Below are 27,173 nucleotides of genomic sequence, written 5' to 3' on the forward strand. Positions count from 1 at the left end.
ATTTCAGAATGATTTACAGGTGACACTACATGAATACAGCAAAAAAAACAACAACACAGGCTATAAACTGCAAAAATCCAGGCAAAAACTAAATTATTTCCAATTTATTTTCAACTAAATGGTCAAATAAAAAAATATCAGAATCTCTCATTATGTTCTTGTGGACACTGTCCCTCAGTTTCCCCTCCTTCTATTTATTCAAAGCCTTGATATTGAGTTTCATTGTTTGGGCAGTAAGGACAACGTAACCATCATGAGACCCTGGGCTTGCCAGTGGGGGCAGGTGACACAGCTACGGTGGTTCCAGTGATCAGTTTATTATTTAGACATGATCATATCCAAATTTAAAACTCATCTCAACTGTGGCACGGTCGCATGTTTCCTCACCCCCCCCAGTACCCTCTCTCGCAAAAACAATACCCGTCACATACGGTTCACATAATCGGGACGGCAAATATCAGACACATTAGCCCCATTAGCACATTATTTTTATACTCACCACCTCCCCCACCCAACTCCAAGGACATCGTACACAAACATGTACGTGTAGAAGCACACACACAGAGGCACCCGTTCATTCACAGTTTCTGCAGCGAGTGAGCTCTAAGAATGACTGAGCTCGTGACTCATTCTCCCATTGCTACGTTGATACCGAGAGGGAGGGAGAAAGGGTAAAGAGGGTATGACAGAAAGATGAGAGAGAGGTGTTTATATATATATATTTTAAAAAAAGCTTTTGTTTTTCTTCTAATTTAATCAGGGGCAGGATGTCCGGAACAGGGCGATGACATGTCCACTCCGCTTTTTTTTTATATATTTGTTCAATTATCAACATCACAGGGTTTGTGCTTGTTGTTACAGGAAGACAGTGGTTTGAGAGTGGAATCTCCATATCCTGGATGGATAATTAATAATTTTAAAAATCAGGCCCCTGTGGGTATATCCCTTCTCTCGTTCTGCATACGTCTGTCTCAGAGCAGCAGCAGCAGCAACAGTGTGATGTTCTGAAACAAGCACAAGTATGAAACATCACTGACGGCCTCCCCCCTCCTGTAAACGTCATTCATGCCGGTGGGGGTTGCAAGAACCACACAGATGTCTTGAAATATCAGACAAATTTTTACTAATGCCTATAAAAAAAAAAAAAATGAATGAAAAAAACAGTAGCTTCCTTCCTCCAGGCTCTGGTTTGTACACAGATCAGCACAGATTGCCCATTTCCTCTTGCTTAACCCTCCTCTATCTGCCTGGATTGGTGGTGGTGGTTTGATGCTAATGGGAATGTTGTGGAGAAGCAGGCCGGTCATGGACAAGGCTCCGTAATCTGCTAATAGAATGTTATGCTTATTACAAATTACTACCCTCTTAATTGATGGAAACTCTTTCCTGCCTCCAAGAAAAATAAGCCATGAAAAGAGAGAGAGACATTCGCCACAGTGTCTTATCTAAAAAAAAAATCAAGGTTAAGGTTTTAACTCGGTCGAATAGGTATTTTTGTTTTATTGCCAGTTCAGTACTTAGCCTCTCTCTCATGCTCGGTTGTAATTATTAGCCTCTGTCAGTTGCCTTCCCTTGCCTATCCTCTCAGTTTATTAGCTCTGATTAATAATCAAGTCTGCTTCATCTTTTATAGGCTTACAGTTCATCATGTCGCCACTGAGAACTTGTTGAGAGCTCCCATATGAAACCACTCGCTCTCTCTTGTCTTTCCATCTACCTGTGTCACTCTCGCCCTCCGTCAGTGTGTATTTCTCGGTTCTTACATCCTTCTCTTAATCCAGCAAGCCTCTCTCTAGCTCACCTCCCCTGCTTCTTTTTTATTCTCTTTATCTAATTGAAGGTTCATTTGTACACCCGATTAAACCCGACAGGTCGCTCGGATTGTCGCCGTCATTTCAGAGCCACGTCTGCCAAGTTTCATCTGTTTGCCGTACGCCTTAGAAGACCCGCGTGAAGTCCCTCTCCAGTTTGTTTGTTATGATCTCGATCCGTTTTCAGACGAGAGGAAACAGGTGGGTGCTCAAAGTGGCCTCACCACCCTCGCCGATCTGTGTATGTATGAATGTGTGCGGACATGCACCCGGCCTTTTGATAAGTCTCTCTGCTTTTTCACCCAACCTAAACAATCATCCCCATCTCCCCGCCATAACCTCTCGGCCCCCCCTTTCGACTCAGACACGCCGCACCAGTTGATCCCGTCGCCTTGCCCCCAAGCGGCGGGGGAGGTGAGGACAGGTTATATGATGTTGACGGGAGATGATGGCGTTCCCAAAGTGTTGCCTAGCCTCTGTTTACTCTGCCAGAATGGGCAGCTTGTTTGCGTGGCTATTCTTGGCTCAGTGGCAGCCTGCCGTTTTTTTTTTGTGGAGGAGAACTGATGTTTTTCCCGTGGCTGCTTCCTCTGGAAGGCTGGCACTCCACGGCCACGTCAGCACAACCAATGCTCCAGTTGACTCAGGGGGGGGATGTGGCCTTTTCTATCTGATCTCTGTCAGCACTCGTGCGTCAGTCTGATGTAAAAGAGTGGGTGTTCCCCTCCCTCCCCACCCCCCCCAATTCTCCACCCTACTCTCTTCTATTTTTTTTCCTCTCTCTCACCTCAATGTGTGTGGGTCCATCATCCTACCTCCCTCACCCGTATTCTTTCTGCTGGTACTCTCCTCCCTACACTCTCCAAGTCAGCACACACAAAAGCCTTTTATTCTAAACTGGCAAACAATGGCATATAGGATGCTAATGTGATTCATCAGATTTCCTGTTAGTCAGCATTGGCAGCATTAACTTGCCTTAATCAGTCACCAGGCAGGTGCACAGCAGAACTCTGCGTGGCATAAACTCAACATTTTATTGGTCTTAAAAGTGAGCGGAGTTTTACGGTACATATTTTGAACCCTCACTCGAATTATATTGAAATCTTGAGGGCTGAGCCAGTGTGACTGCCTTCAATTCCCGGCTTAGCTCTCTCATGCTCCCTGAATTGAGATTTTTGTCCTTGCACACGGTGTTCTTAGGTAGGAAAATGACTCACTGCCTATTAGTCTGCTGAGAGGAGCTTCAAAGCTCTTTGCCCTTTTTGATTTCAGTATAAGAGGAATACTTACTATCCGTCTGTCCAATGAAGTTTATTAGCAAATATACGAATTACAAATTTTTTCGACCAACAGAAAGTAATATATTGCAAGATCAATTAAAAAAAAGTTTCATGAAGAGTGCATCTAGTAGCTCACAGTACACACACAGTTTTGGGAAACTGTACAGAGTCTTATTGTGTGCTTGATATGTGATACAGTCTCAAGATCTAATCCAGGCCTGTACCAACTTGAACTCTGTTCATTTTTAAGTTTCCGAGACGACCCATCTTATTAGGTTATTGCAATCCTAATGAAAAACAAAAACAGTAAATACAATTTAACCTCTGCTTACAGATATATTACATTAGAATGACACACCAGGGCCAAACATTAAATCTCTTTTTACTTCACGTCGGCCCTGTCATCCTGAGTCACACTTCACCATCGCCGACCACTGTGCCGTGCGTCTGGTAAATTATGGGCACGGTAATTCAATACTGGCATTTGTCCATATGGCCGGGATACCTGGGCTGAGCCATGAAGTGCGCAATCGTGGGTTATATGAGCATGGTATGAGTAGTGTTCAATAAAACAGGACACAATGGTAAAAGGTGGTTCTTAGTTTGATGACGTCCTCTGGTTCATAAAAACTGCAATAAGTGCCTGTCACCTACAGGTTTTACTACTTGTTGTATTCTTTGTGTATTTATTATTATGGACTGCTGCCTGTAAACCAAATTGCCCCGCTGAGGCTTTAAAACTTTACTCTACTGTACTCCTCATCTACCAGCTCAATGTAAATGCTTCTTTATCAATTCCTCCCTTTAAAATATTTAAAACTTTGGTAGAGAAATGTTGATATCTTATTGTATAGATGATAGCATTTGGGCACCACACTCAGGGGAAAATATCGCTGTATTTACTGTAGCTTCATCACAATAAAAAAAAAAAAGCCTTATCGAGGCTTACAACCGGAAAGCTTTAATCTTAAGCAGCGGATGCAAAAAGTGTTTGTTTTGCATCGTTATTAACCCAACACAGCTAACACAGCTTCAGTAGGATGTAGGAGAGCAGATCAGAACGGATGAGTGTGGCTGCTGTATGTTAGATGAAAGTAAGACCAGAAATATAAAACTTAACTCCACAGAAACCACAGAAACCTATACAGGATCTACAAAAATATGTAAAAGCATAAATAGCAAAACTTTAAATAGCGGTGCTCTCTTGTTGTGTGCATTACCACACGTTAAACGCCGACCAATAAGACGGCTGAGAGTAGAATATGTTTATTCCTGCAACATCCTGGGTCAAATCAGTCGGTCGTGGCATAGCATGCTATACTGTGTCAGTGGGAGAGGACTACAAACAGCCTATAATAAATAATAGGTTAGAATTTGAGTGTTTTGCATCACTACATCATCTACAAAAACCAACTACCTGTGTATGTAAACCTTGCAAACAGTCTCTATATTCAGCTATGACGTGCGGCATGAACTTTGGACCGGTGTCGTTCTGTGTTGACGTGTACACTCAGGTCGCTAATTTATCAGATATACTTAGATAAAACTAATGCAGCCCTGTAATAAATCCCACCTTCATGAACGTCTTAATGTTTCTAGTTTGATGCTTTTATTATAGAGATGTGTTGCAAATATTGTAGTCTACCCTGAAATTATAGTAAACTCAGTATAAAGCAATATAATCAAAACAACACCACAAGCTATAGTCTGCAAAATTATCATAAAGTTGAACCTTTCAAAACCAATTTCAACAACTTTTCAAACTTCAGAAGGTAAGATTTACTGCAGGGTGTTGTCGTACTAGACTGTATTAGTTTAGCCAGTAACAAACTGGCAGCTGCATAAGCAATATATCAACTCTCCCCTGAGAGGTGGTGCTTGGACCTCAGTACCTGAGGGGGCGGCGCTAGGGTCCGGGAGTGGGAGGGTTTAATGTATCGTTACACAGGCCAGCCTCTGTATTCGTGGGCCCAGTATGGCTGCTCATTTTAGAAGTGCTTTCTTTCCGCTTGCACCAGCTTTGACAACATGAAGGAAAACTCTTCCTCAAGCGGGCCGCCGGGAGGTCAGTGTGTGTGTGTTGTAGATCTTTTCGCTCGCCTGCGAGACATGTGGAGTCGGGGTCCTAGTATTTATGTCTTAGTTTTATAAAAAAAAAAAAGAGAAATGTGCGAATGTGCAAACTTGGCCAGAGGTCCCTCTCTCTCTTTCTCTCTCTCTCCCAGGCTTTTTGCTGAGTTGTCAGTTCTCTGAGCTGAGCTAAGCCGCTGCACTACAACTCAGCCACGCAGGAAAATTTGTTGTTTCTCAGCACTTTTGTAAAGTGGTCTTCTTGCATTTGCCAAGATTCCCCCAACCCAAAAAATGCATTTCTTTGTCTTTTTCTTGGTCATAATGAAATAATCAGTGAAAATGCAGCTGGTTCAGAAGAGTGAATCAGCCACGTGGGGATTTTCTGAGGTAGAAAAGTCTTATATACCGTAGAGTGACAAAGTGGGAAGAGTTATATTGAGTGACCAGGGTTATGGAAGTAAAACTCAATGTATTATTTGAGTAGAAAAGTGGCTCTCTGATTTAAAAAGTCAAAAGTACTTTCAAAAAACTGTATACATGCACAAATCTTAGAAGAGAATTCGACTCATGCCATCACAAAGCTCACATACTGTTGGAAACTTTGGAATCTGAGCCAGTTTTAATCAATTCATCAACTAATGTGTGGTGTTTTGTTCCTGACTGCAACAACAAAGCATTATGAATGTGCTACAGCTCTGAGTTTCTGGTTGGCATCTTCTCCATAGCAACAGCCACTGAGACTTTTGGTTACTGAAGTACTTAGAAGTATTTAGAGACTCTAAATACTACCACTGTAGTGTTTAGTCATTAACTGTACCAAACAGATGAAAAAACTTATTCATTTGTGTGTGTGTGTGTGTGTGTGTGTGTGTGAGAGAGAGAGAGTTATAACAATAATAATAATAATTAGGTTTGGTATGAGAACATTTGTTAGCAGTTGGACTGAGGCGAGGGCTTGAATGAACCTGGTTGGACTGAAATTTCAGCACACCGCTCTAACGCTTCAGCACATTTACAGATGAAGCAGGTGTTTGCCCCGGGGGGAAAGTGTTTGATCTCTCTCCTTCCTCCTCCACAGGTCCTGCTCAGGTTCCCATGATGTCTCCAAATGGTTCAGTGCCTCCAATCTATGTGCCTCCTGGATACGTTTCACAGGTAGGCACTCTGTTTCCAGTCTGGCGTTTCTGATCGTCGAACTCAAGAGTAGCTTTTGATATCCACTTTCTGTCCTTTGTTTTCTCAGATCATAGAAGAAAACGGAGTGCGGCGGGTTCTGGTTTTACCTCAGCAACCAGATTTCCACCCAGGGGGCCACTCCCCTCTCCACCACCCTCCACCTCCACCCCACGCCCACCTGCCTGCCTTCATCCCACACCCCGCCATGATGCCCCCGCCGCCCCACCTGTACACGGGCATGGCGGGGGGCGTGGGCGACATGAGCTCTCAGTACATCTCCCAGTACCATCCGGCTCATATCTACTCAGAGCAGGGTGAGTCGGAGCCAGCAGTCAGCGTCTGGGTTGTATCGCTATATTAAGATGTTATTTATTTGTCTCCAGTACTTTATTGGCACAGGTGACCTCTACAATCAACTGAGTCAATCTGTTTAGTCTTCTTAATCACCGAGGGTACTGCCCTGTTTATTTGTATATCCTACTCACAAGTAACCTTTTTTGTCGCTTCAGTCTCTGCAGATTCTCACTCCCAACACGGACGCCCATCGTTTGTCCACAGAGACGACAGAACTAGCAAAACGTACGAGCGTCTGCAGAAGAAACTGAAGGAGCGTCAGGGAGGCGGAGGAGGAGGGCAAGTGAAGGACAGCCCTCCCCCTTCGCCGCAGAAGACTTGCAGCAGCCCGCCGACGCAGGACATTCACAACGGAGTCGGAGGGAAAGGGCCGGAGGCGGAGCAGGGACAGCCCAGCCACGCGGCGGCCGGCCCTGATAAGCAGACAGGCAGGGGAAAAAACGGAGAGTCAGGAGGTAAGGAGGTTAGAAGGTTAGAGGTTCGTCAAGGTTTACTATCGGGGCCCTACAACCAACACGGATGTTGGGATGTTGTGTTGTGTTTTAAGCGCCGAGAATGGCGCCACAGTGGCTGGTGGCAGAGAGGGATCAGAAACACGGCTGACATTATTCTTGATTGCGTGAACTCTGACTACTCATTAATCATGGACACTGCTATTTGGTGAAACAAGTGTATAATTAAGGTATTACTGTCAATTTTGAAAGTGGAGGAAAAAGAAACTTCATCTCAATGAAGATGCTAAAATCTAGGAACACAAGAATGTTAGCAATCTGCTACTAAAATGTTAAGGAGTGTTAATAAAAAATGTTTTGGGGTTTTCGGCTATTTCATTGATGCTGTAGATGGTGCAAACTTAGAGCCATTACTAAACTGTCAAAGAAGCACACAGCACAGAAATAACACACAGAAACGTTACAATAGTGAGATAAATATTGCAGATCACATAGGATCCTGAAGAAATAGTCAAATTTAAATAGAAACGGGCACTTTAAAAAAGATTTTTCTCTCAATTTCATAAAGTCGGTGACGTTTTATGTCTGTGTTTTTTCTCCTCAGAGCTGGACGAGGAAGCTCAGGCCCTGCAAGCGCTATTGAGTACCATCAGTAAAGCAGTGGTTAGTATTCACTTCTGCTATATTATCATAATTGTTCTTTTCTTTTATCTAATTGATACAACTCGCATGATTTTTATGTGACTCTTATCAGCGCTGTGTTCATGAAAACTGGTAATGACGCAAATGTGTCGCTTCATTAAACATTCTATTAACATCCATGATGAATTCTTGCTGACATCTCGCTAATGGAGTCAGACCTGCTGACTAGCATCCATGTGGGGGTTTCTATTCCCACATGTGCCAAACATCTATGCAGGCACTTACTAAAATTTATGAAATACTGATTTTTTAACTTGACAATTAGCAAGGTCTCATATCTTTATTTTACTGCAGGTCAGCTCATAGACAAGCATTTATTTAGCTCAAAAATATAAGATAAGAATATTAGACTCAGGGCAATAATCAGCTAGGAATATGCATATATGCAAAAGTCAACAAACGTGTTTTTATTCTTTGAAAGAACAAGTTCACAGCAGCAATCTGGACAGCAGCTGGATGAGAATCAGTACAACTAGAAATAGTATTTCCTTGACCTCATATAAGATGGGATTTGTCATACACTGTCACAAAGGTCTGAACTCCTTGTAAAAGTAGCAAAACAAGTCTATTGCAAAGATGATGGATAAACTGTAAGGGAGGGGGGGGTCTAATACAGTGGAAAGGCTATTTATTTATTTATTTCCCCTCTTTCCTGTCACACTGGTTTGTTAAAGGACTGAGAAGTGAACTGTAGGGAGCAAAGGGGTAAGGTGGGCCCCCGGGGCAGAGGGGAGGAGGAGGAGATACAGACTTGACCTCATTGAGTTCTTCCATATATGAATCCCCCCCCCCCCCCCCCCCCCCCGCAGTGTAGCTCAGGCTATTTTTAAATCTCCTCAAAACAGAATGAAAAAATCTTGCACAGCACATCCTGCCAAGTGCTGGAAAACCTTTTCCCAAAGTGGCATAAGTTTGAATATTTTGATCCCTGTCTCTTCCTCTACCAAGCTATGTGATTTTTTTTCTTTTTTGTTGGTCAGGATTTTGGAAATTTAAGAATAATATCTTGTCTTGCTATACTTATAAGACTTTGAAACTTGGTACAAGAATAATTACATGACATGGTCTTCTTTGGACTCAGGTTTAGGCTAGTAAAATTGTGTGATAAGTATTTTGGGATTCAGCAGGTGCTGTGCTTTAGAGGGAGGGGGAAAAGCTTCATTCAATGAAAAGCTTTGATGGTGTTAAGTAGACTCGATAGTGACAAATGAAATATTCGTATGATAGGTGTCAGACATCCAGGCCAGAGGAGCAGTAGTGAGCTGGAGTGCTCCCACCAGACCAGAGAGTGAGAACGGCAGTATGGAGGATGACTGCAGCCCCTCTGGGCCCTTCAGCTACGAGGTCTCCATCTCATTTAGCGGCAAAGACGGGAAGTACAAGAGCATGTACTGGTGAGCATTACCAGCAAGATGCCATGAGTAGAGATTTTACATTGATAGTTAGTTGAAATAACACTAAAGTTTTTTTCCTGTTGTCCTTTGATGCAGTGGGGAAGAACTAAGTGCAACTTTAGAAGACCTTCGACCAGCAACAGACTATCACGTCAGGTTGGTGCAACCATCCACCTGCTTTTGCTTTAGCTACAGTGTTAATACACAGAGGAACATGTAACCACTTTGGTCTTCTTTCCTCAGGGTCCAGGCCATGTGTAACTGTTTACAGGGAAGCCCGTCAGAGGCTGTGAGCTTCACCACATTAAGCTGTGAGCCGGATCCTCCCAATCCTCCCAGGAAGGCCAGCGGGACCAAGAACACAATTGCAGTGCAGTGGAAGGTAAAAACAGAAGGGTGATTGATGGAAGGAGGATGGAGAAGAACCAGCAATATAACAGAAATCAACAGGATTCATTATAAACACTAGAAATAGCATGGTCTCTATGTTTACAGTAATCATACCAAGGTGTTACATATAATTTAGTGTTCTGTTTAATTATAGTGGTACCCATAGCACCTTTTTTAATGCAGGTTTTGCGTCTGATTCTAGCCACACATGCATCTGTCTTCTTAAATAGCTTAAATGTAGGAGAAATTGGTTAATGACTAAAAGGTCACACCTTACAAATGATATAAAACGGCTGGTAAAAAGAGTAAACATTGATTGAGAAACAGTCAACAAATGTTGCTGCTGTTACTGAGATCTCATTCAGTGTGGTATTTCTGTAGCTTAATTAAAGTTACTTAATTGCTAGCAGTAAAAAGTAGTTGCAAAGATCACCTCCCAGGTGTGAGTGTAGACGTGTGGGGGTTTAGCAAGAACGACAATACACGGTCAGCAAACCTTCACTTGATTAATTAAACCTTAAAAAAAAGTTCGCACGGGTGCCCTGGTGGCCTAACGGTTAACGCGCATACCACATATCATACCCCTCATTTCCTGTCTCTATACGGTCTGTCAAATAAAGGCAAAAGCCTGAAAAAATAATCTTTAAAAAAAAAATGTGTGCACACCTGGATGCATCTTATTTGTTATTAGTGTTACTGAAGATTGCTTCTCTGTAGCTAGTGTCAGTTTTATTTATATATGGCCAAATCACAACAGAAGTTATCTCAGGGTATTTTTCACATAGAGCAGGTCTAGACTGTACTCTTTACATTACAGAGACCCAACATGAGCAAGCACTCGGCGACAGCGGCAAGGCAAAACTCCCCTTTTTAACAGAAAGAAAGCTCAAGCAGAACCGGGCTCTAGGTGGGCGGCCATCTGCATCGACCGGTCGGGTTGAGAGAGAAAGAAAAAGGGAGGGCAGAGAGACTCAGAGAAGCACAGCAACAACAACAACAATAAGAATAATAATAATTGAGATATGAGTAATAATAATAGTTATAGGCGTTTAATCCTTCCTTAAAGTTTTTACTTTTTAAAGGCATACGGAGTGAAAAAGAGAAGGTTTCATTCACAGACTGGTCTATGAAGTGGTATGTGTATACTATTTATTATCTGATTAAGATGTAATAATCACACCTGGTATGGTTTATCTACAGGCTCCATGTGACAACGGTTCCAAGATCCAAAACTACATTCTTCAGTGGGATGAGGTATTTTTTTTTTTTTTATTCTACATGAAATAAATGTGCCTTGATGTTTTATATGCAGTTGAGATTTTTAGTGACTTATTCTTGTTCTCTGAAGGGGAAGGGCACTGGGGCTTATGAACAGTGCTACTATGGCTCTCATAAGCAGTACAGACTTACCAAGCTCTCACCAGCCTCAAGATACTCCTTCCGCCTCGCAGCCAAAAACGACATGGGTATAAGGTGGGCGCCTTTTACACGCTTACGGCTTATTTCTCGGACGGCAACCCTCCCTTGTTGTCTGTTTTTATGTCACTATTTCTTCCATTCACCGTCTCCCATCTGTGTGCACATGTGTGTCTCTCACTCCTGTCTCTCCTGTCTCTTTCTCCCATTCTCTCCCATCCTCTGTCTCTCTCTCTCTCTCTCTCTCTCTGCCCTCCCCAGCGAGTTCAGTGAAGTGGTGGACCTGTTCACCTCATGCAGTGTGCCATTGCCACCCTTCCCTCCAGAGCTGGAGATGGCGGGGGTGACCTGGCTGTGTCTGAAGTGGCAGAGGCCCACTAGCTCTCCGAAGGAGGATGACATCTACTATATTTTGGAGATGGAGGAGGAAGGCTCGGTATGACTCACTACCTCATTATGAACTTTTTTTTTTTTCTCCTTTTTAAATAGAAGAAGTTGACATTGAAATGCATAAATGACGCATTAGTATCTGCAGCTAAAAGTTTTTTCTGTAAAATGGCCAGATTGTGTCCCTTCTATGTAAGGTGCCTGTTGCAGTTGCAGAGCCATTACTTCTTGGAGAGCAGTATTTCACAGTGTATTTCTTTGAGTTTATATGCAGACAACATGAAATATGAACACCATTAACAAAACACATACAGTTCTCAATGTTAGACATCTATTTTCCTGGTCGATTCACATTCTCATGTAGCTACTTACCGCATTGAGGAGCTCACTTATACATTTACACCCAGCGAAAGGGGAAAAAATCTAATCCACATCTTATTTTTTGTGACACTTAAAACAGTTTCCTCTAAAATTATGTGACATTCATAGCTACTGTCACCACTGCCTGTGCTCTCTCAAGCAGATTCCTGCAGACATAGTGCCTGCCAGGGAAAACACAAAAAAGTCCCCCCCCTATCCCCTGTAGCTGTTTTTCTCCTGCAGACCACTTTGTTTTCTGTGCTACAGTGGTTGTCTTGTAAGTCATCGCTCACCTGGTTGTTTTCTTTCTTTCTTTTATCATTTGTCTTGGTCCCAGGGATATGGCTTCCAGCCAAGCTACGATGGAGATGACCTCTCATGCACCATCAAGAACCTCCACAGGAGCACCAAGTACAAGTTTCGGGTAAGGGAGCCCTGTGATGTTTTACAGTCAAAGCCGGTGATCCACAGGTTCAATTTAGGCTGCAGCAATGTGTGTGTGTATGAGTGGAGGGGACAGGCTTCAGGCAGGGAGGGTGCTGAGGACCACAGTGGTCCTATGACTCATCCGTTTGCAGGATTCTGCCAGCATGGCGGTGGGCAACTGAAAGCATAAACAGGAGGACTCCACTGCTCATCACATGCAGGGTACAAGTGAGAAGCTAGTCAAGCAAAAATGTTGGAGCCACAGTAGCTTTTTTGGCTGGTTGTAATGAGTTTGTCTTTCTCTCCATGTCACTTTTATTTTTCTCTTTGTCTTTCCCTCAGTTCCCCTCTTCTCTTATTCTCACATTTTCACTTCTAAATTGTTTCTCTACTAACCGTCTGACTATGGACTACTTACTAAATGGCTCTGACGAATCACAGGTGACCATCCTTTACCTGTAGTAAAGACTATTGCAAGAATGATGCTCATAATAAAATCTGAATAGATGCAATCAAGTTGAAAAAATAGATTGAGTCAGTATATTTGTACAAACACCTCATCTTTTTTCCTTTTCCTCAAAGCTCTGACGAGAAACGTTCAAGCAAAAGTGAACCATCTTGACAGTTTTGCTAGTTTTTAAATGAGTCATCAGATCAATTCCAGGTAGATTTTCAAAGGTGTTAAAAAAAAAAAAAAAAACCTCGGCTCGGTGAAGCCGCAGGTAGCCTGTGCAATGTGTCTGCAATCAGAGTTTGACTGTGGGAACAAAGCGTACTCTTTAGAAATGTGACTCTAACGCTGCCAGGGTTCGTGGTTCAGTTCCCACTAAGGCCGTTCATGCTGAATACATAATCAATACTTATGTATAGACCTATCCTTTTTAAAAACAGAGTAGAGTTATATTTCATTATAGAAGTTAATTGTATGAATTATATATATATTTCACAACTTTGTCATAGTCAGTTTGGCTAAAAAGCTGTGCTACTATTAAACTGAGTCATCTGTTGAAGCCGGGAGCTGCGTCACAGTCATTCGAAGCAGCTCGATACTTAACGGTCGTCCTTTGCCTGCACTAAGTGATAACGTCAGGTGCTGGAAAAATCCATATTACAGCACCCCCTAAACATGAGACTGACGAAAATGTAGCAGTTTGTTTAGTTTACCTAAACAAACCACCATATGCATAAATTATAGAAATGTTTATTAGTCACTCTCAAGACTCCCTTCCCTCCCTAATTTCCAATCATCCAGCCACACAGGGTGAGGGGAGGCTGGCTGCTGAGTAGGTTCGTCTTGGTAAAGCGTGTGGATGAGCTGTACTCAGCAGGCTCACAGAGATTTATTTACCATATTATCGCAGATGTGCCACGCTGAAATGCAAATGCCACTAAAGCTTATTGCCTGTTTTTTTTGTTTGTTTGTTTTTGATTGCAGTATTTGTGGTATCGAAACAATGTTGTTGAAATATATCTGTCGATTTAGGGAGCTGTATCTCTTTGATAATGTTTTCTGAGGCCATTACAGCTGCAGGCGGAGTGCGTTACGGCCTGAATACACCAGCACTACACATCTGCTGCAGCAGAACGAACATTATAGGACATTATAAGCTCCTTTTAACACAGCCTGTTCAAGGCGGGAATACTGCGCCTTTAATCCGCTTCGCTGTTCTGTATAAAAGGTACCGACACGGAGCAGTGGGGCAGAGTTGTTCCTCCAATAAGCCGGCTACAGAGGTAGTCACAAGTGCAAAACTCAACGGCTGACACACGACAAAGACGCAGTTGGTGTTGGAGGTGTGGCGCATTGCATCCGTGCCTGAAATATTTCAGCTCTTATACTCACTGCGTCTCCCCCGATCCCTTCATCACCCTTCTCTGAGTCTAGCTTGTTATCTAGAAACATAACGACATTTATTTAACAGCCGATTCTGACTCCTCGCTGTCTGTATTCATGCATCCCCTCCAGGTGGCGGCATACAACTCCGAGGGGAAGAGTAACCCTAGCCAGGTGGTAGAGTTTGTCACAAACCCAGATAGACCCAGCTGTCCCTGCCGACCTGTCATCAGGGGAAGAGTTCTGCCCAACAGCTTCAAGATGGCCTGGGGTGAGCATCTTCTACCAGTTGCCCTTTCCCTTATCAAAACTTTTCAGTCTCGCACGCGGCCGACAGCCTGACAAGGCCAGTTTACACCAGCGCACAGTTCACTTTTTCTCATTGTGCTCCGGCGAGACCATCGATGAGTCCGCCTGAGACGGATGACATACCAAACAGTCTGTACAATGGATGAATGACAGTTCTCTCCTTAATTCAAACATCAACATGAATCCTTCCTACACCTCACTGAACAAACACATCACTCACTGCTGTGCCTGGACTTTTCCTCCAGTTTTTAAAATGAAAAAAATATGTCTGCTGTTCTGAAAACATTGTCAAATTTCTCAGTGTGTCCAGTGTTTTGAGATGGAGCAAGTTATGTTATCTAATCCCTCCCCGTGTATCATAGTGCTTTTATTAGTCAAGCACACAACTAATTGGGCTGAATTGCTTCTTTTTTCCAATTTCCAGACTTGCATAGCATAGTAGAAACTGAGCTTGCAACATGAAGTCTGCCATAGCCAGTTAAAGAACTCGGTCAGTGCTGTTTGATGATGATTTTTTTTAAATTTGTTTTACACTTTAGAGCCCCCGAAAGATAACGGTGGAGCAGAAGTCACAAAGTATGTTGTGGAGCTGTCTGAAGGCTTAAGCGGTAAGTCACAAGCGGTGATAAAGAAAATGTTTGACAGTTATTGAAATAAAAAGGAAAATTACGTTTTGGAAAGTGACCCACAATAATTTAAAAATGATTTTTTTTTTTTTGAAATGTGTTTGTACTTAAGGTCTGTCATGGGAGCTGGTGTATTCAGGGCCAGCTGCGGAGCATGTGTGCGAAGGCTTGAAGCCCGGCTGCTCCTACCAGACACGAGTTTACTGCATGAGCGAGGGGGGGCAGAGCCCGGTGAGTCATTCAGCATCAGCACACGTGGTCCCTCACACAGGAATTCAAAGAGTTTGCCGATCAGTTACCATTCGATTTGATCCGCCGGTAGAAGGGGGAGCGCAAAATCTCACCTGTCTTATTAAATACATAATATAATAGACAAGTACAAAGACTGCTGGTTAAAAGTTGAAAGCGAATCGCACCCCGTTAGCTGAAAGGTTACAGCGAGATGTCTGTGATTTGATTCCAGCTGGGGGTCTCTGTTGCACATAATACCCCCCCCCCCCCCTCTCTCTCTCTCCCCTTATTTTCTGCCTCTTCACTTTCAACTGTCCATTAAAGGCAATAATGCCAAAAAAGTGACTTTAAATAAAAATAACAATGACACAAATCTAATTACTAATCATTTCTTTATCTAACTTAAAATGGACTTACAATGTCATTACAAAGCAGGGTCAACTCTTCTCTTGCCAGCTATTACAGTCCACTCAACAATGCAGCTATATAAACCCAGATAATTGCGCATTGTGTTCCTATCTGCTCCCTTATTATTGACACGTTTTTCTCGGCTGTTGCATATAATGTAACAGTTAGGGGCAAGCAAGCCGCGAATCTCACCACATCCCACGATTGATCTGATAAATTTTACATGAATAATTCTAGATATGCGCTCTATTTATGGTAAGTTTTAATGAGAAATTGTCATTCAGCCAGTCTCCTATGTTGAGAGATTAGACTATGCTTCCTGGTGTGTAAGTACAAGACAAAGCTTGCTAATCGATTAACCCCTCCCCGCATGTGTCAGAGGATGTTTTTCTTAATTAGTTCAGTTCACAGACGCTCTTCATTAATTTCTTCATCAGCTGTTAGCGCATGCATTTATTCATGACGGAGCTTGTAAAAGAAACATGACTCACGGTGGCAAGCTGCAGCCTTTTTGGGTGTAGCACAATGTGACATCAATGTGACATAACACTCACATGTTTGCCTTTTGTCACAGGAGTAGTCTGGGAAAAGAAAAAACGTTTTTTGGGTCTTTTTTTTTTTTTTTTTATTTCCCCCCTGCTCGCCAGACAATCTCTCCAACTTTATCCACAGCTTTGTAAGGAATGCAGGATATTTCTCTGTGTGTGTATGTACCTTTTTTGAATGAAGCTTTCACATTTATCTCCTTTCTGGCATGTTGTTGCCTGATTTAGTCTGATAAGCTGGTGAAAATAACAATCTGTATCCTCTGTGTTGTTTGAGAGAGAGAGAGAGAGAGAGAAAGAGAGGAGGGGGGGGGGGTGAGATTGTCAATTTGTTATTCTTTCTGGGTCTTAATTGGAGTGTTGTCTTTCTTGCAAGCTGTCGGAGACCCTGCAGGTCCAGACTCCTGCAGTGCCCCCGGGTCCCTGCCAGCCCCCTCGGCTGGTGGGCAAGCCCAAAGCCAGGGAGGTGCAACTGCGCTGGGGTGAGTCATTCCTCTTCAACTCAGATCTGTGTGGGATGTATTCTAGCTTCTGTTGATGCATTTATTTGTCTGGTGAACTACCTCAAAGCAGCGTGCTTTGATAATGCAGTTTGTATTATTTTGTTGTACATTTCTCTTTTTATACTGTATGTTTTTTTCTTTTCCTGGAAAGCCCCTTTTTTTTTTTTTAAAGTGTATTGATGTATAAACACTGGTTGTACAAATTTCCCAGGTCCCCCTCAGGTAGACGGGGGCAGCCCAGTGTCCTGCTACAGCGTGGAAGTGAGTGGGCCGCAGTCTGAGGAGAGCCGGGAGGTTTACCAGGGTCCAGAGCTGGACTGCTCTGTGGGAGGCTTAATGCCTGGCAAAACCTACAGCTTCCGGCTCAAGGCGGCAAACAAAGCTGGGGTGAGAAAGACTGTCAAAACTGATCCATCAATAGCAGGAGAAGAGATTGTTTGTTTGTTTTTCTGCTGCATGCTTTCATTCCTCTCTCATTTCATTCAAATCAAATATTTCGTTTCTCAAATGTAAAACTTTTTTTTTTTTTTTGTTCTTTCGTGATGACAGTTCGGGCCCCTTTCGGAGCGCTGCGAGGTTACAACCGGCCCCGGGGCCCCCGAGCAATGCAAGGCTCCGTCCACCACATGCAAATCCCCCAGCTGTGTCGTGGTGAGCTGGGAGGTAAGACCCCACTCCTCATCTACATTCCCTCACTGACCAACACAAATTCTACACATCATCCTGAGAATAAGTTGGAAAACGTATGAATATATTAGTCTCCCTCTACTCAGAAATGCGTTTTGCCTAATACTTACTTACTTCACTCGGATGTTTAAGCCTCACCGTGCATACCGAGTGATTTATGTGCAGAGTTTGAAACTAGAAAGTATTCACGTTCGTCTGCTGAAGGGGTGAAAGTTTCTCTGTGCTCACTTTAAATCAGTTTACTCGAGTGTACATATGAGCGTGACATCACAACTAGTCTGGGAGCGAATCGCGGTCCAGTATGCAACTTACAGTGCAATGTGGTCACTTTGATCCTCCAGTGCATATACGCTGAAGTGAAGTAAGATGCATCTTTTGTGCAGCAGTTAAACTTATGAAATGATAAACGGATAGAAGGAGTCATTTGTACATTTTTAGTGATAATAAAACATTTGTGAAAAAACCATATTGGACACAAGTTATTAGTCAAAGCAGAGTTCAACCACATTTGATGTTTGTCTTCTAGGCCCCACCCTGCAACGGAGCTCCAGTGACAGAGTTTCGTCTGGAGTGGGGAGCCGCTGAGGGCAGCATGCAGGTGTGTTACAGCGGACCGGGGCTCAGCCATGAAATGAAAGGGCTGCTGCCTGCAACCAACTACTTCTGCAGGATACAGGTGAGCACTAACACTTTATTTTATCTAGCCGAGGCTAATTTTCATCTGTTGCTCCCGGACTTACGTGAAAAATACACCCTGAAAATAGAATCATATCTCAACCGTACGATGAATAAATGATAACATCTCACCTTACAACCCCCTTGTTTGAGTCATTTAAGTGTGATGATTTCTGTAGAGACTTGGTAAAGATTCAGGAGGCGCCCAACAAAATTAATAGTTTAATTTCCCACTTATTTGATTAGCATCTCAACTAGAGTTTGCTCGATAAGAACAGCAAAGAGCAACGAAACAACAACAAAATATCCCTGTTTACGTCAGTGGGAATTAAATTTAATCAAACGAGGAGGTTTAATTTATTCAGTGGGAACGAAGGCGAAAAAAATCACAACATACCTCATGATGCATCAGTTAATGCAAACCTAACCAAAAACTATTTAAAACACTCTCAAAAACAGTGCCTCCAAGGTAAAGGACATCAAAGAAGATTATAGAAAAATAAACTCTATTAGACACAAGTTTTAACAGTTTCCAATTTAAAGGCTATAAAAGCAGACTTCCACAGAAACAACTGATTAAAAACATACATTTATTTTTAAATTATGTCCTGCCTAGAGACTAATAATCACCACATACCTGTCAGGAATTGTTGAAACCCGTACCGGTTATGTTTACATCAGAACTCCACCTTGTGGTCAAACACAGTGGTAACACATTTCCTGTCCGGTCACCATGATTCGATTAGCTGACCCCTCTCGTGTCTCGCTGTCGTGCAGGCCGTGAACGTGGCCGGCGTGGGACCCTTCAGCGAGGCGGTGTTGTGCCAGACGCCCTGCTCCGTGCCCGCAGCCGTCAGCAACATCAGCGCACTGAAGGAGTCCGAGCTGCAAAGGTACGAGACTCCAGCGGAAGCAGAAGAAGACGAGGAAGAGGACGAGGAGGAGGATAGCAGTTCCCAGCCACAACCACTCTACTCTCCGTCCACCTGCTTGGGTATTTGCTGGGAGCCCCCGTGCGATCACGGCTCCGAGATCACCTCCTACCTGATCGATCTGGGAGAACGCCAACCCATCGTCGTCGGCCCCGTCACCAGACACATCATCCAGCATCTGCAGCCTGACATCAGCTACAGGTCAGCGCTTCCTCAACGGAAACTCCAAAGATTATGAAATGTTGTTTTACAGTTGCGCCGCACACCTTTTGCATCTTTCAAATGTCAACAGATGTAATGCAAATCAATTACACACACACACACACGCACCACACTTGTGATACTTTGTACTCAAGGACACCAACTGAATCAAAAGGCAGTTGTTCAGAACCAGAAACGAAGCCAAAAACAACATAAAACATCTCTTTCCTAGGATAAATATCACATGATATTACATGAACAGAGGCTGAAGAGATAAAATACTGTTAATACCACTTTAATAGTCACTGCAGTGTTTCTGCTCTGGCCACAGCTCAGTCCTCGCTCCGATCTTGACATCTCTCTCTTCCTCCTCAGGATCCGAATTCAAGCCCTGAATAGCTTGGGAGCAGGCCCATTCAGTCACACCTTTAAGCTGAAGACGAAGCCTCTGCCCCCGCTGCCACCCCGCCTGGAGTGCACCGCCTTCAGCCACCAGACCCTCAGGCTCAAGTGGGGCGACGGTCCAGCCAAAGCCGCCACCTCAGACGCCCTCCAGTATCAGCTGCAGATGGGGGATAAGAGCGGCAGGTCGGTGGCCCCATTAGTCAGGAGAGGGGAAGCGACCTGACAAGAGAGAAACTGATAAGAGGAGACAAAAGCTTCAGATAACTGTATAGAGGCGGGCGGGGGTACATAGAAAGTAACGCACCAGACGGAGCGCCTTATATGGAGACAGGAAGCGATGATCTGCTTTATGTTACTGTACATTTCCTGACGGAGGAGTCGCTCGTCTTGTTTGCTTTTGTCATCTTTACCCTTTTGCTCATTAAATCCTTTCTCTCTCTCTCTCTCTCTCTCTCTCTTTTTCTCATGTTCCTGTCATTGCAGATTTATATCCTTGTATAAAGGACCATGCCACACACACAAAGTCCAGAGGCTTAATGAGTCTACCTCTTACACGTTCCGCATCCAGGCCTTTAATGAGGCGGGCGAAGGGCCCTTCTCCAATGTTTACACATTCACCACCCCACGCTCTCCTCCTGCCCCTGTGAAAGGTACAGTTGGCAGCCTTTACTCTCTTTCTTCCTTTCTTTCTTTTTCTTTCTTTCAGCTCCTATTATCTTTACAAACACTCACTCCCGCCATACATACAACCAGTACTCAGCTTTTAACCTCAGCCGACCCAAGTTTAACTCGCATTTGATTAAGACCCGGCAAGCCAGATATTCACTCGTCGGCTGTCATCATGAGTCGGCTCGTTGAGCTCAGCGGTCCGGTCTCAACCCAGCCTCTGCAAAGCCTCTTTTGATCCTACATATTGAAGTCAGTAATGAGGATGTGGGTTTTATTCTCAGAGAAGCACCTCTTCTTGAATCACGTCAGTCGCCGGTTTTGTCAGTGTTTGTCTCCCTACACGGTGAAGTGGACTCTCAACCATATAAACCGTTTTGAATTCAGAATAATTAAGTTTAAAGACTGATATCATAATGCCACAAAGAATTAAAAATCCTCCCTCGCCGCTGTATTTCTTCATGATTACCAGGGAACTCTGACTGTCGAATACAACCATATATTTTATTGTTTTTACTTCAAATGCCACCTACCTAAAGAAGAGCATGACTCATAGTTGCTGCACTCCGCTAATGGGGAAAAGTCACATGTAGTTGTGTAGAATTCACACTTAATCCGTCAGCTGAGTCACTGTACATATCAAAGTAAGTACATTTTTATTAAAATGGTTTCTATAGCAGTCCCACTTTCAAAAATATCCACATATTCACAGCATATCTGACGTTTTTTGGGAAGTTGGATGTTAATTTTGTCTTCTATGTTGTGTTTTTTTTTAAGAATTTAAAGCTCCAATGAGGTTTTGTAGATTACAATGCATGTTAAACTGAGGTCAAAGCAAAAAAGTGTTATTAATATAATGATACATGGAGGAAATTCCTCAGTATTAGAAATGCAAATTGATCTGATTGGTTGGATCTCTTGTTTTAAATTGTAGCAGAAGTTCAGTTAATGCGGTATCTTCCTGCCATCAGTGTAGTTTTCATCACATCTACACTCTCTTCTCTCACTCCACCCCCACCTTCCCTTCCAGTCCCTAAAGTGGAGCGTCTGGATGACAACTCCTGCGAAGTCACATGGGAGGCCCTGCCACCCATGAAAGGGGACCCAGTCATCTACACCCTGCAGTGCATGATGGGAAACTCCGACTTTAAACAGGTACAGACTTTACTCCGTGAAGGTTTTCTACTCCTTTTTGTGTTTAGTGTCCTTCACTCCTCACCCGCAGCTGACCTGCCATTCATCACAGCGCTCTTTTTATGCAGATCAGGACACAGATGGATCCAAGGGGACTTAATGTTTTCACCGCGGCATTGCAGAGTTCCGTATTAGTCACCGCCGGCTTTAAATTGCACATTATGCAAAAGGTCATTGATCTATGAGGGTATCCCAGGTGTCCGGCCCCTGCTAGCACATTCATCCCTCTCGGTGGCCTTCAGCCGCGTTAACGTGGAGTAATGGCCGCCGCAGGCATATGCTAATCTCACCACATCAAGACGTCGAGTCTGTGAGTTGAAATATGTGGCTGCCATCCCGTTTGAGTTTGTGTCCATCCTTATCGTCCGTCTCTCTGGCTGGGACTCGAATTGCTCTGTTTAAGAGGGGATTATTCGTTTGGTTGAGATAGACCCTCCTCCGATATTATTGGATGCAGTATTTTTTTTCAATGGATTCTCAATTTATAAACAAGAAAAGCCGGGGATGTGTTGAATTCACTTTTAGTCTCACTTTTACAATTTAAACGAGAAGTTTTATCACTTAATAAAGAGAATTTTTTTTAAAAAAGGACCATTCTAGCAAACAGATCAGGTTGACATGGTGCTCTAAAAACCTCTGTGTGTGTGTGTGTGTGTGTGTGCGCGTGCCAGCTGGGCAAACAGCTAAGGCAGATGGCTTCCCGCTTCGTCCAAGGCAAAAAACACAACTCTAACAAATAAATCAGAAAAATAGTCTGTAAATTGAAAACTACTCCGAGCTAACAGAGAGGACGCCTAATGTTTTACGTGTTCCGCCTGACACTCGAAAGAGCTGAAAGGCCATAACATCCGTTTGTTCAGAAGCACGATGATGGGAAGGATTTCATCAGCTTTACTGGCCAATACAGGTTCAACACACATTTCAATAAACGCAATTTCACCAGTATTGATAACCAGATTTAGGTTTATATATATATATATATATAAGATTCATCATCAAAGCAGCTGAATTACAGTATTTGAGATGCAAGGAAATGCATTACTTCAGCAGCATGAAGTTTACTCACATTCATCCTCTAGGGGAAGTGAATGTGCAAAATTTCATGGCAGTCCAGTAGCAAATGAGATAATTCAGTCTGGACCAGCGTGGTTCATCGACTGTTCGACCGACATCCATAGAGTCAAGATATTCATATGACTGAATTGGATATTAAGGATATAAATGGGAGAACAAGTAGATGAGAAAATGGTAAACCAAGTGACTCCTTTGTTGTCGGATTATCCGTTCCCCACTCTCTTCCTGTCTTGTATCCCCTTTTTTTTTAATCACACTTCCTCTTCTCTCCCGTTCTCAGGCCTACAAAGGCTCTGCCACATCCTTCCACGTCCAGAACCTGCAGCCTAACAGCGACTACCGTTTCCGGGTGTGTGCCATCAGGCAGTGCCAGGACGCCCCGGAGCTGAGCGGCCCCTACAGCCCCACAGTGACCCTCTCCCCCCAGCGGAACGACGTGGCGGCGGGCGGCTCCGCGGCCGGCTCGGGGTCCAGAGCCGGCGCGGAGTCCAGCCGCGCCAGACGGAGCCTGACGGACGAGCAGTGCGCTTTCCTCCTCCTCATGGTTTTCGCCGTCATCGCCATCCTCATCGCTTTTGTCATCCAGTACTTTGTCATTAAATGAGCAGTGCGCACCCCCCCCAGCTGCAGGGTTATAGCTTTATTCTTTACCCCCCCCCCCCCCTCTCTCTCTCTCTCTGTTGTTTTGTTTTCTTCATTTTTGTACTTACTGTTTTTTCTCTTGTCAACAGAGTAATCGCATTAGCTTCAGGGGGAGGGAGGGCCGGTGAGCGTGGGCTTAATAGCAGTTTAAAAATTGAGGATGTAACACCTTATTTGGCATCTGTGATACCTTCCTCTCCTGCCTCTGTCACCCTGCCCCCCGACTCTGTGGTATCTTGTTGTTCAGTTGAGATTTCTGTTCCATCATGATCAGCTTTCCTGTGCAAAAGGAACTCAGAAAGAGCAGGGATACGGTTAATTTTCGGGGAGAGGGTGGGAGGGAAGGGGCGCTTCGACTCATGTACTTGTTGATTACAGTATATATATATAAAACAGTATATATGTGTATAGAGATAGTCATTATTTATATTTCCATTTACGTGTCCAGTATGAAACTGTTTTTTGATAGATGTGTTCCAAAAAATAGTACGTAGGTGTGTCATTAGCCTATGTGCTATTTGATCCTGGGACCTGGTGGGCCAGTGTTTGCACATTGGGGTGTGTGTGTGTGTCCAGATGTGTATACTGTATGTAGTTGGTGCCACAAAAGGTACACGGCTGGGAGGGCTTCAGGGCCAGATGAAGGGACTTAACCCCCCTGCTGGAGTTTAAGGGGTCTAGCGAGAGAAGAAAACGAAAAATGAAATTCTTGTTCACATTATAGAACGTTCATTTAGCACTTTCCAACCTTTTTGATGTTCAGAATGTTTAAGGATGCAAAAATGACTGGAGAAATGTTAGTATATTTTTGTACAGTGAAGACACAAGGACCTGTAAGTTTGAGAAAAAAAAAAAAGCTCAGTATAAAGTTAGAAAACAAACAAAAACCAAACTAACAGTGAATTCTAATTATTTTTACTATCATATAGTTATACTGTAGCTTGTTTTTACAATCATGCAGCTGCTTTACTCCGAAATATTGTTGTTCAGCACAAAAAATGTATGCTTACCTGTATGTTCTGTTTTATTTTGGTTTTTTTTTGGTTTTTTCCCCAGTAATTGATTTTGCACCTTAGTGAAAGAAAAAACCTCGACTGACTGCGTCTTGGTCTTGTGATGCATTTTATAGAACACACTTTGAGATTGTGCGAGCCCTACTTGTGTTTTGGGTGTTTTAAAAGTTGTAGTACCACATTAATATGTCACTGAAACAGCTGATCTATCTCAGCAAAAGAGAAAAAAAAAAAAAAAAAACGGAGAAAAAAAAAAAGTATGTACCAGTTGTTTCAGAGGCCTTAATTGGAGAGGAAAAAATCTCGGGAGAATTTTCTTAATTTCTCTAAGTTTTCATGTTTTTTTTTTAGTGTTAGAAAACTCTAAAACGTGTTTTATTTACTTTTATTTTTTTCAACATTTATTTGATGTTAGTAAATATACGTAATCATGAGCGAAATGGAAAGTAGTTCTGTGTACTATGATTTATTTTGATTTGTCAGGTTATACATGTGTGAAGTATATTTTTTTATAATATTGAAGTAATATAAGTTAATACTCTCCAGAGAAAATAATAAATCCTGAGTACTCATGAATCATGGAACGCAAATGGCAGATACAACATGTGTTATATCATGTACTTCCTGTGAATCTAAATTTACCTTTTTCTCTGTGTGTTAAGTATTCGTAACAGATTGCTAACGCTGATTTTTTTCAGTAGTAATCTGCTGTAGGGTCTATTGTTGTTTGGTTTTGGGCAGATAACCGCTGTTGCAACCGTAAAAATGAAATACAGGTACCTTGCAAAACGTCTTGGATAATTACATGATTTGGTCTTTCAGACATTCTGCAAATGTCTTCTCTTTGTCATTTAAAGAATTCAAATTCCTATTTTTGATAGCAATTGCAATGTGTGCCATTTTAACACCTCTTCACCCTGGGCTTACTACCTTTGGTTGGGGAGATTAAGAAAATGCTACAAAAATGAGTAAAATATGCACAAAAATAGAGACCATTTTTATGTAATTTTAATGTTTGCAGTTACCTCATACACCGTACATTCCAAAATGAAAATTTGTTATACTATACATACTACCAGACATATCACTTTAAAATGTTCGTTATGGGAAAAAAATGTATAATCATAGAAATGTATCTAAAGTGTATCTGTATAGCCATGATATCTACAAAGGATCCATGCACAATAAAAGATTTATAATTCTTAATCATGTTTGAAGTTTGGACGTATGTGTGTCTTCAGATTACTCATCATTTATATGGCCATACACACATACATACATACATGGTCATGAAATACTTGTTTCTGATTGGCTGGCATGTGTACCACAACACCTCAATCTGTAGTTCCAATCAACAGTTTAACCACCTGTTCTAAATCAATAACTGATCAGTTATAACTGTCAGTTATTTGATTATCCATTGATTATTCAACCCCTATTTCAAGCAGAAATACGAAACATTCACTGGTTCCAACTTACCAAATGTGAGGCTTTGGTGCATTTCTTAGTTTTGTTAGTGTACATTTGGTGTATATTTATATTATATTTATATATTTAGTGTTTTTGGTTGAACTGTGATAGACATTTTTCACAATTTTTGAATATAAATAGACTTTTAATTACTCAACTTTCAATTAATTAATCAAAATTTAAATTAATTGACTCACAAAGACTCTATTAATCCAACCCTCACTAGTGAAACAGACCTAACCCTGAGTTAAACTGATTCCAAACAAACTTGGGGGGGGCATCACATCTCTTATAGTTGTACAGCAGAAGTGTGATAATACACACTGAGGTGTACTGGTATAGAAAGTATTGTCATGCTATGCGATGGTGGGCTTTTGCCTTGTTTGTTAGTCTCATATATTAGGGAACCTTGTCTCATATTTAACAACTTAATATCTGGCGGACAGAACGTGTTCCCACACAGGTCTGGAAAGATTGGGAACATTATAAAGAAATATTCCTTATTTCTCTGTCTTCAGAACCTTTGTAATAAGGCAAATTATCTGAAAAGTTTTGGGGAAAATCATGTCTCAGTCTTGACGCAGTAAGTAAACACTAAACATTTCATTTCCTTCTGACTGAGCAGGCAGTTGAACGGTTTGACCAGTGATTAAAATCTCACGTAAAGAAATCTATATTGACCATATTTTAGTAAGATGTATATATATTATGGACCCACAGTGCCAGTACATGGAGTCTTCACACAGAAAGTAAACAAACAGACTGAACCTGTCAACTGCTTTCATTTTATAAAGGACATCTACATCGCTCAAATGTTACTGTTGTATTTTCACAGATGATAAAAACAGGTAGTCACAAAGTCAATCTCCCGAACCAGTATTAAAATACCAAAGGCTTTCTCAGAGGCAAGACTTGAGGCCCAAAGCTGAATCTGTGATGGTGAGTCAGCGCTGACATTTGTCTAGTCAAAGGATCTGTGAGTAAGATATACACCTGTCTTCTCATTCTGTCAGCACAGATGATTGGCCGTAGTCTGAGAAAATCTTTTATCCTCTTCTTTCCTCTTGTCTGCTCGACTTCTCTCCTCTTCCATCCCGTTTCTCTCAAGACGAGAAAGCTTGTCGAGAGATACGGCTGAATGAAAGCTTCTAAAGTAAGATATAGGAGTCCCTGTCCACTGTGCAAGCACACCTAAGCGGTGTTAGCAAGAAAAGCCATGATTAATGAGGGTGAGAGTGGGATCGCTTGTCTTGGTCGACGCTCAGTGTACAACATCGGTCTTGTTGAGAGACAGGTTGGAAACCCCCTTTTTTTTTAAAAGAAACAAACAGGCAAACAAGCTTTCCCTGTCGCGTTGCTTTGAGAGGAGTAAACAATGACAGAGGAGGGACATTCCTGCTGCCCCTCTGAGGTCTGAGTGCTGCATCCGGCTGCGGGTCAGCTCAGTGTAAACACACAAATACACCCCGATGTCAGTGTGACTCTTGTTGCAAAGGTTCATTTAGATCTAATGGATATGGTGGCTCTGAACCAACAA

At 42.6% G+C, this 27,173-nt stretch overlaps 1 protein-coding gene across 3 annotated transcripts in view; it reads left to right on the top strand.

The window, feature by feature from the left end:
- Nucleotides 1-25,372, top strand: part of fndc3a (fibronectin type III domain containing 3A) — a 52,637-nt gene extending 27,265 nt beyond the window's left edge. Inside the window, exons 1-24 of one of the 3 annotated variants that reach the window (XM_042415418.1) lie at nucleotides 4,933-5,156; nucleotides 6,243-6,319; nucleotides 6,408-6,654; nucleotides 6,850-7,149; nucleotides 7,751-7,809; nucleotides 9,076-9,242; nucleotides 9,339-9,398; nucleotides 9,486-9,624; nucleotides 10,833-10,886; nucleotides 10,981-11,105; nucleotides 11,310-11,484; nucleotides 12,133-12,219; nucleotides 14,188-14,326; nucleotides 14,904-14,972; nucleotides 15,103-15,221; nucleotides 16,551-16,656; nucleotides 16,889-17,064; nucleotides 17,227-17,340; nucleotides 17,891-18,040; nucleotides 18,817-19,172; nucleotides 19,548-19,760; nucleotides 20,061-20,227; nucleotides 21,274-21,398; nucleotides 22,792-25,372. In XM_042415418.1, the coding sequence (XP_042271352.1) occupies nucleotides 5,120-5,156; nucleotides 6,243-6,319; nucleotides 6,408-6,654; nucleotides 6,850-7,149; nucleotides 7,751-7,809; nucleotides 9,076-9,242; nucleotides 9,339-9,398; nucleotides 9,486-9,624; nucleotides 10,833-10,886; nucleotides 10,981-11,105; nucleotides 11,310-11,484; nucleotides 12,133-12,219; nucleotides 14,188-14,326; nucleotides 14,904-14,972; nucleotides 15,103-15,221; nucleotides 16,551-16,656; nucleotides 16,889-17,064; nucleotides 17,227-17,340; nucleotides 17,891-18,040; nucleotides 18,817-19,172; nucleotides 19,548-19,760; nucleotides 20,061-20,227; nucleotides 21,274-21,398; nucleotides 22,792-23,115 (3,585 nt within the window). In that variant the 5' untranslated portion in view covers nucleotides 4,933-5,119 and the 3' untranslated portion in view covers nucleotides 23,116-25,372. Of the gene's footprint in view, nucleotides 1-4,932; nucleotides 5,157-6,242; nucleotides 6,320-6,407; nucleotides 6,655-6,849; nucleotides 7,150-7,750; nucleotides 7,810-9,075; nucleotides 9,243-9,338; nucleotides 9,399-9,485; nucleotides 9,625-10,832; nucleotides 10,887-10,980; nucleotides 11,106-11,309; nucleotides 11,485-12,132; nucleotides 12,220-14,187; nucleotides 14,327-14,903; nucleotides 14,973-15,102; nucleotides 15,222-16,550; nucleotides 16,657-16,888; nucleotides 17,065-17,226; nucleotides 17,341-17,890; nucleotides 18,041-18,816; nucleotides 19,173-19,547; nucleotides 19,761-20,060; nucleotides 20,228-21,273; nucleotides 21,399-22,791 lie in introns of those variants that run through there. The other 2 variants (XM_042415417.1, XM_042415419.1) reach the window with 2 other exon arrangements.
- The last annotated feature ends 1,801 nt before the right edge of the window (nucleotides 25,373-27,173 follow it).

This window comes from Thunnus maccoyii, chromosome 6 (assembly GCF_910596095.1).
Source record: "Thunnus maccoyii chromosome 6, fThuMac1.1, whole genome shotgun sequence".
NCBI classification, from domain to species: domain Eukaryota; kingdom Metazoa; phylum Chordata; class Actinopteri; order Scombriformes; family Scombridae; genus Thunnus; species Thunnus maccoyii.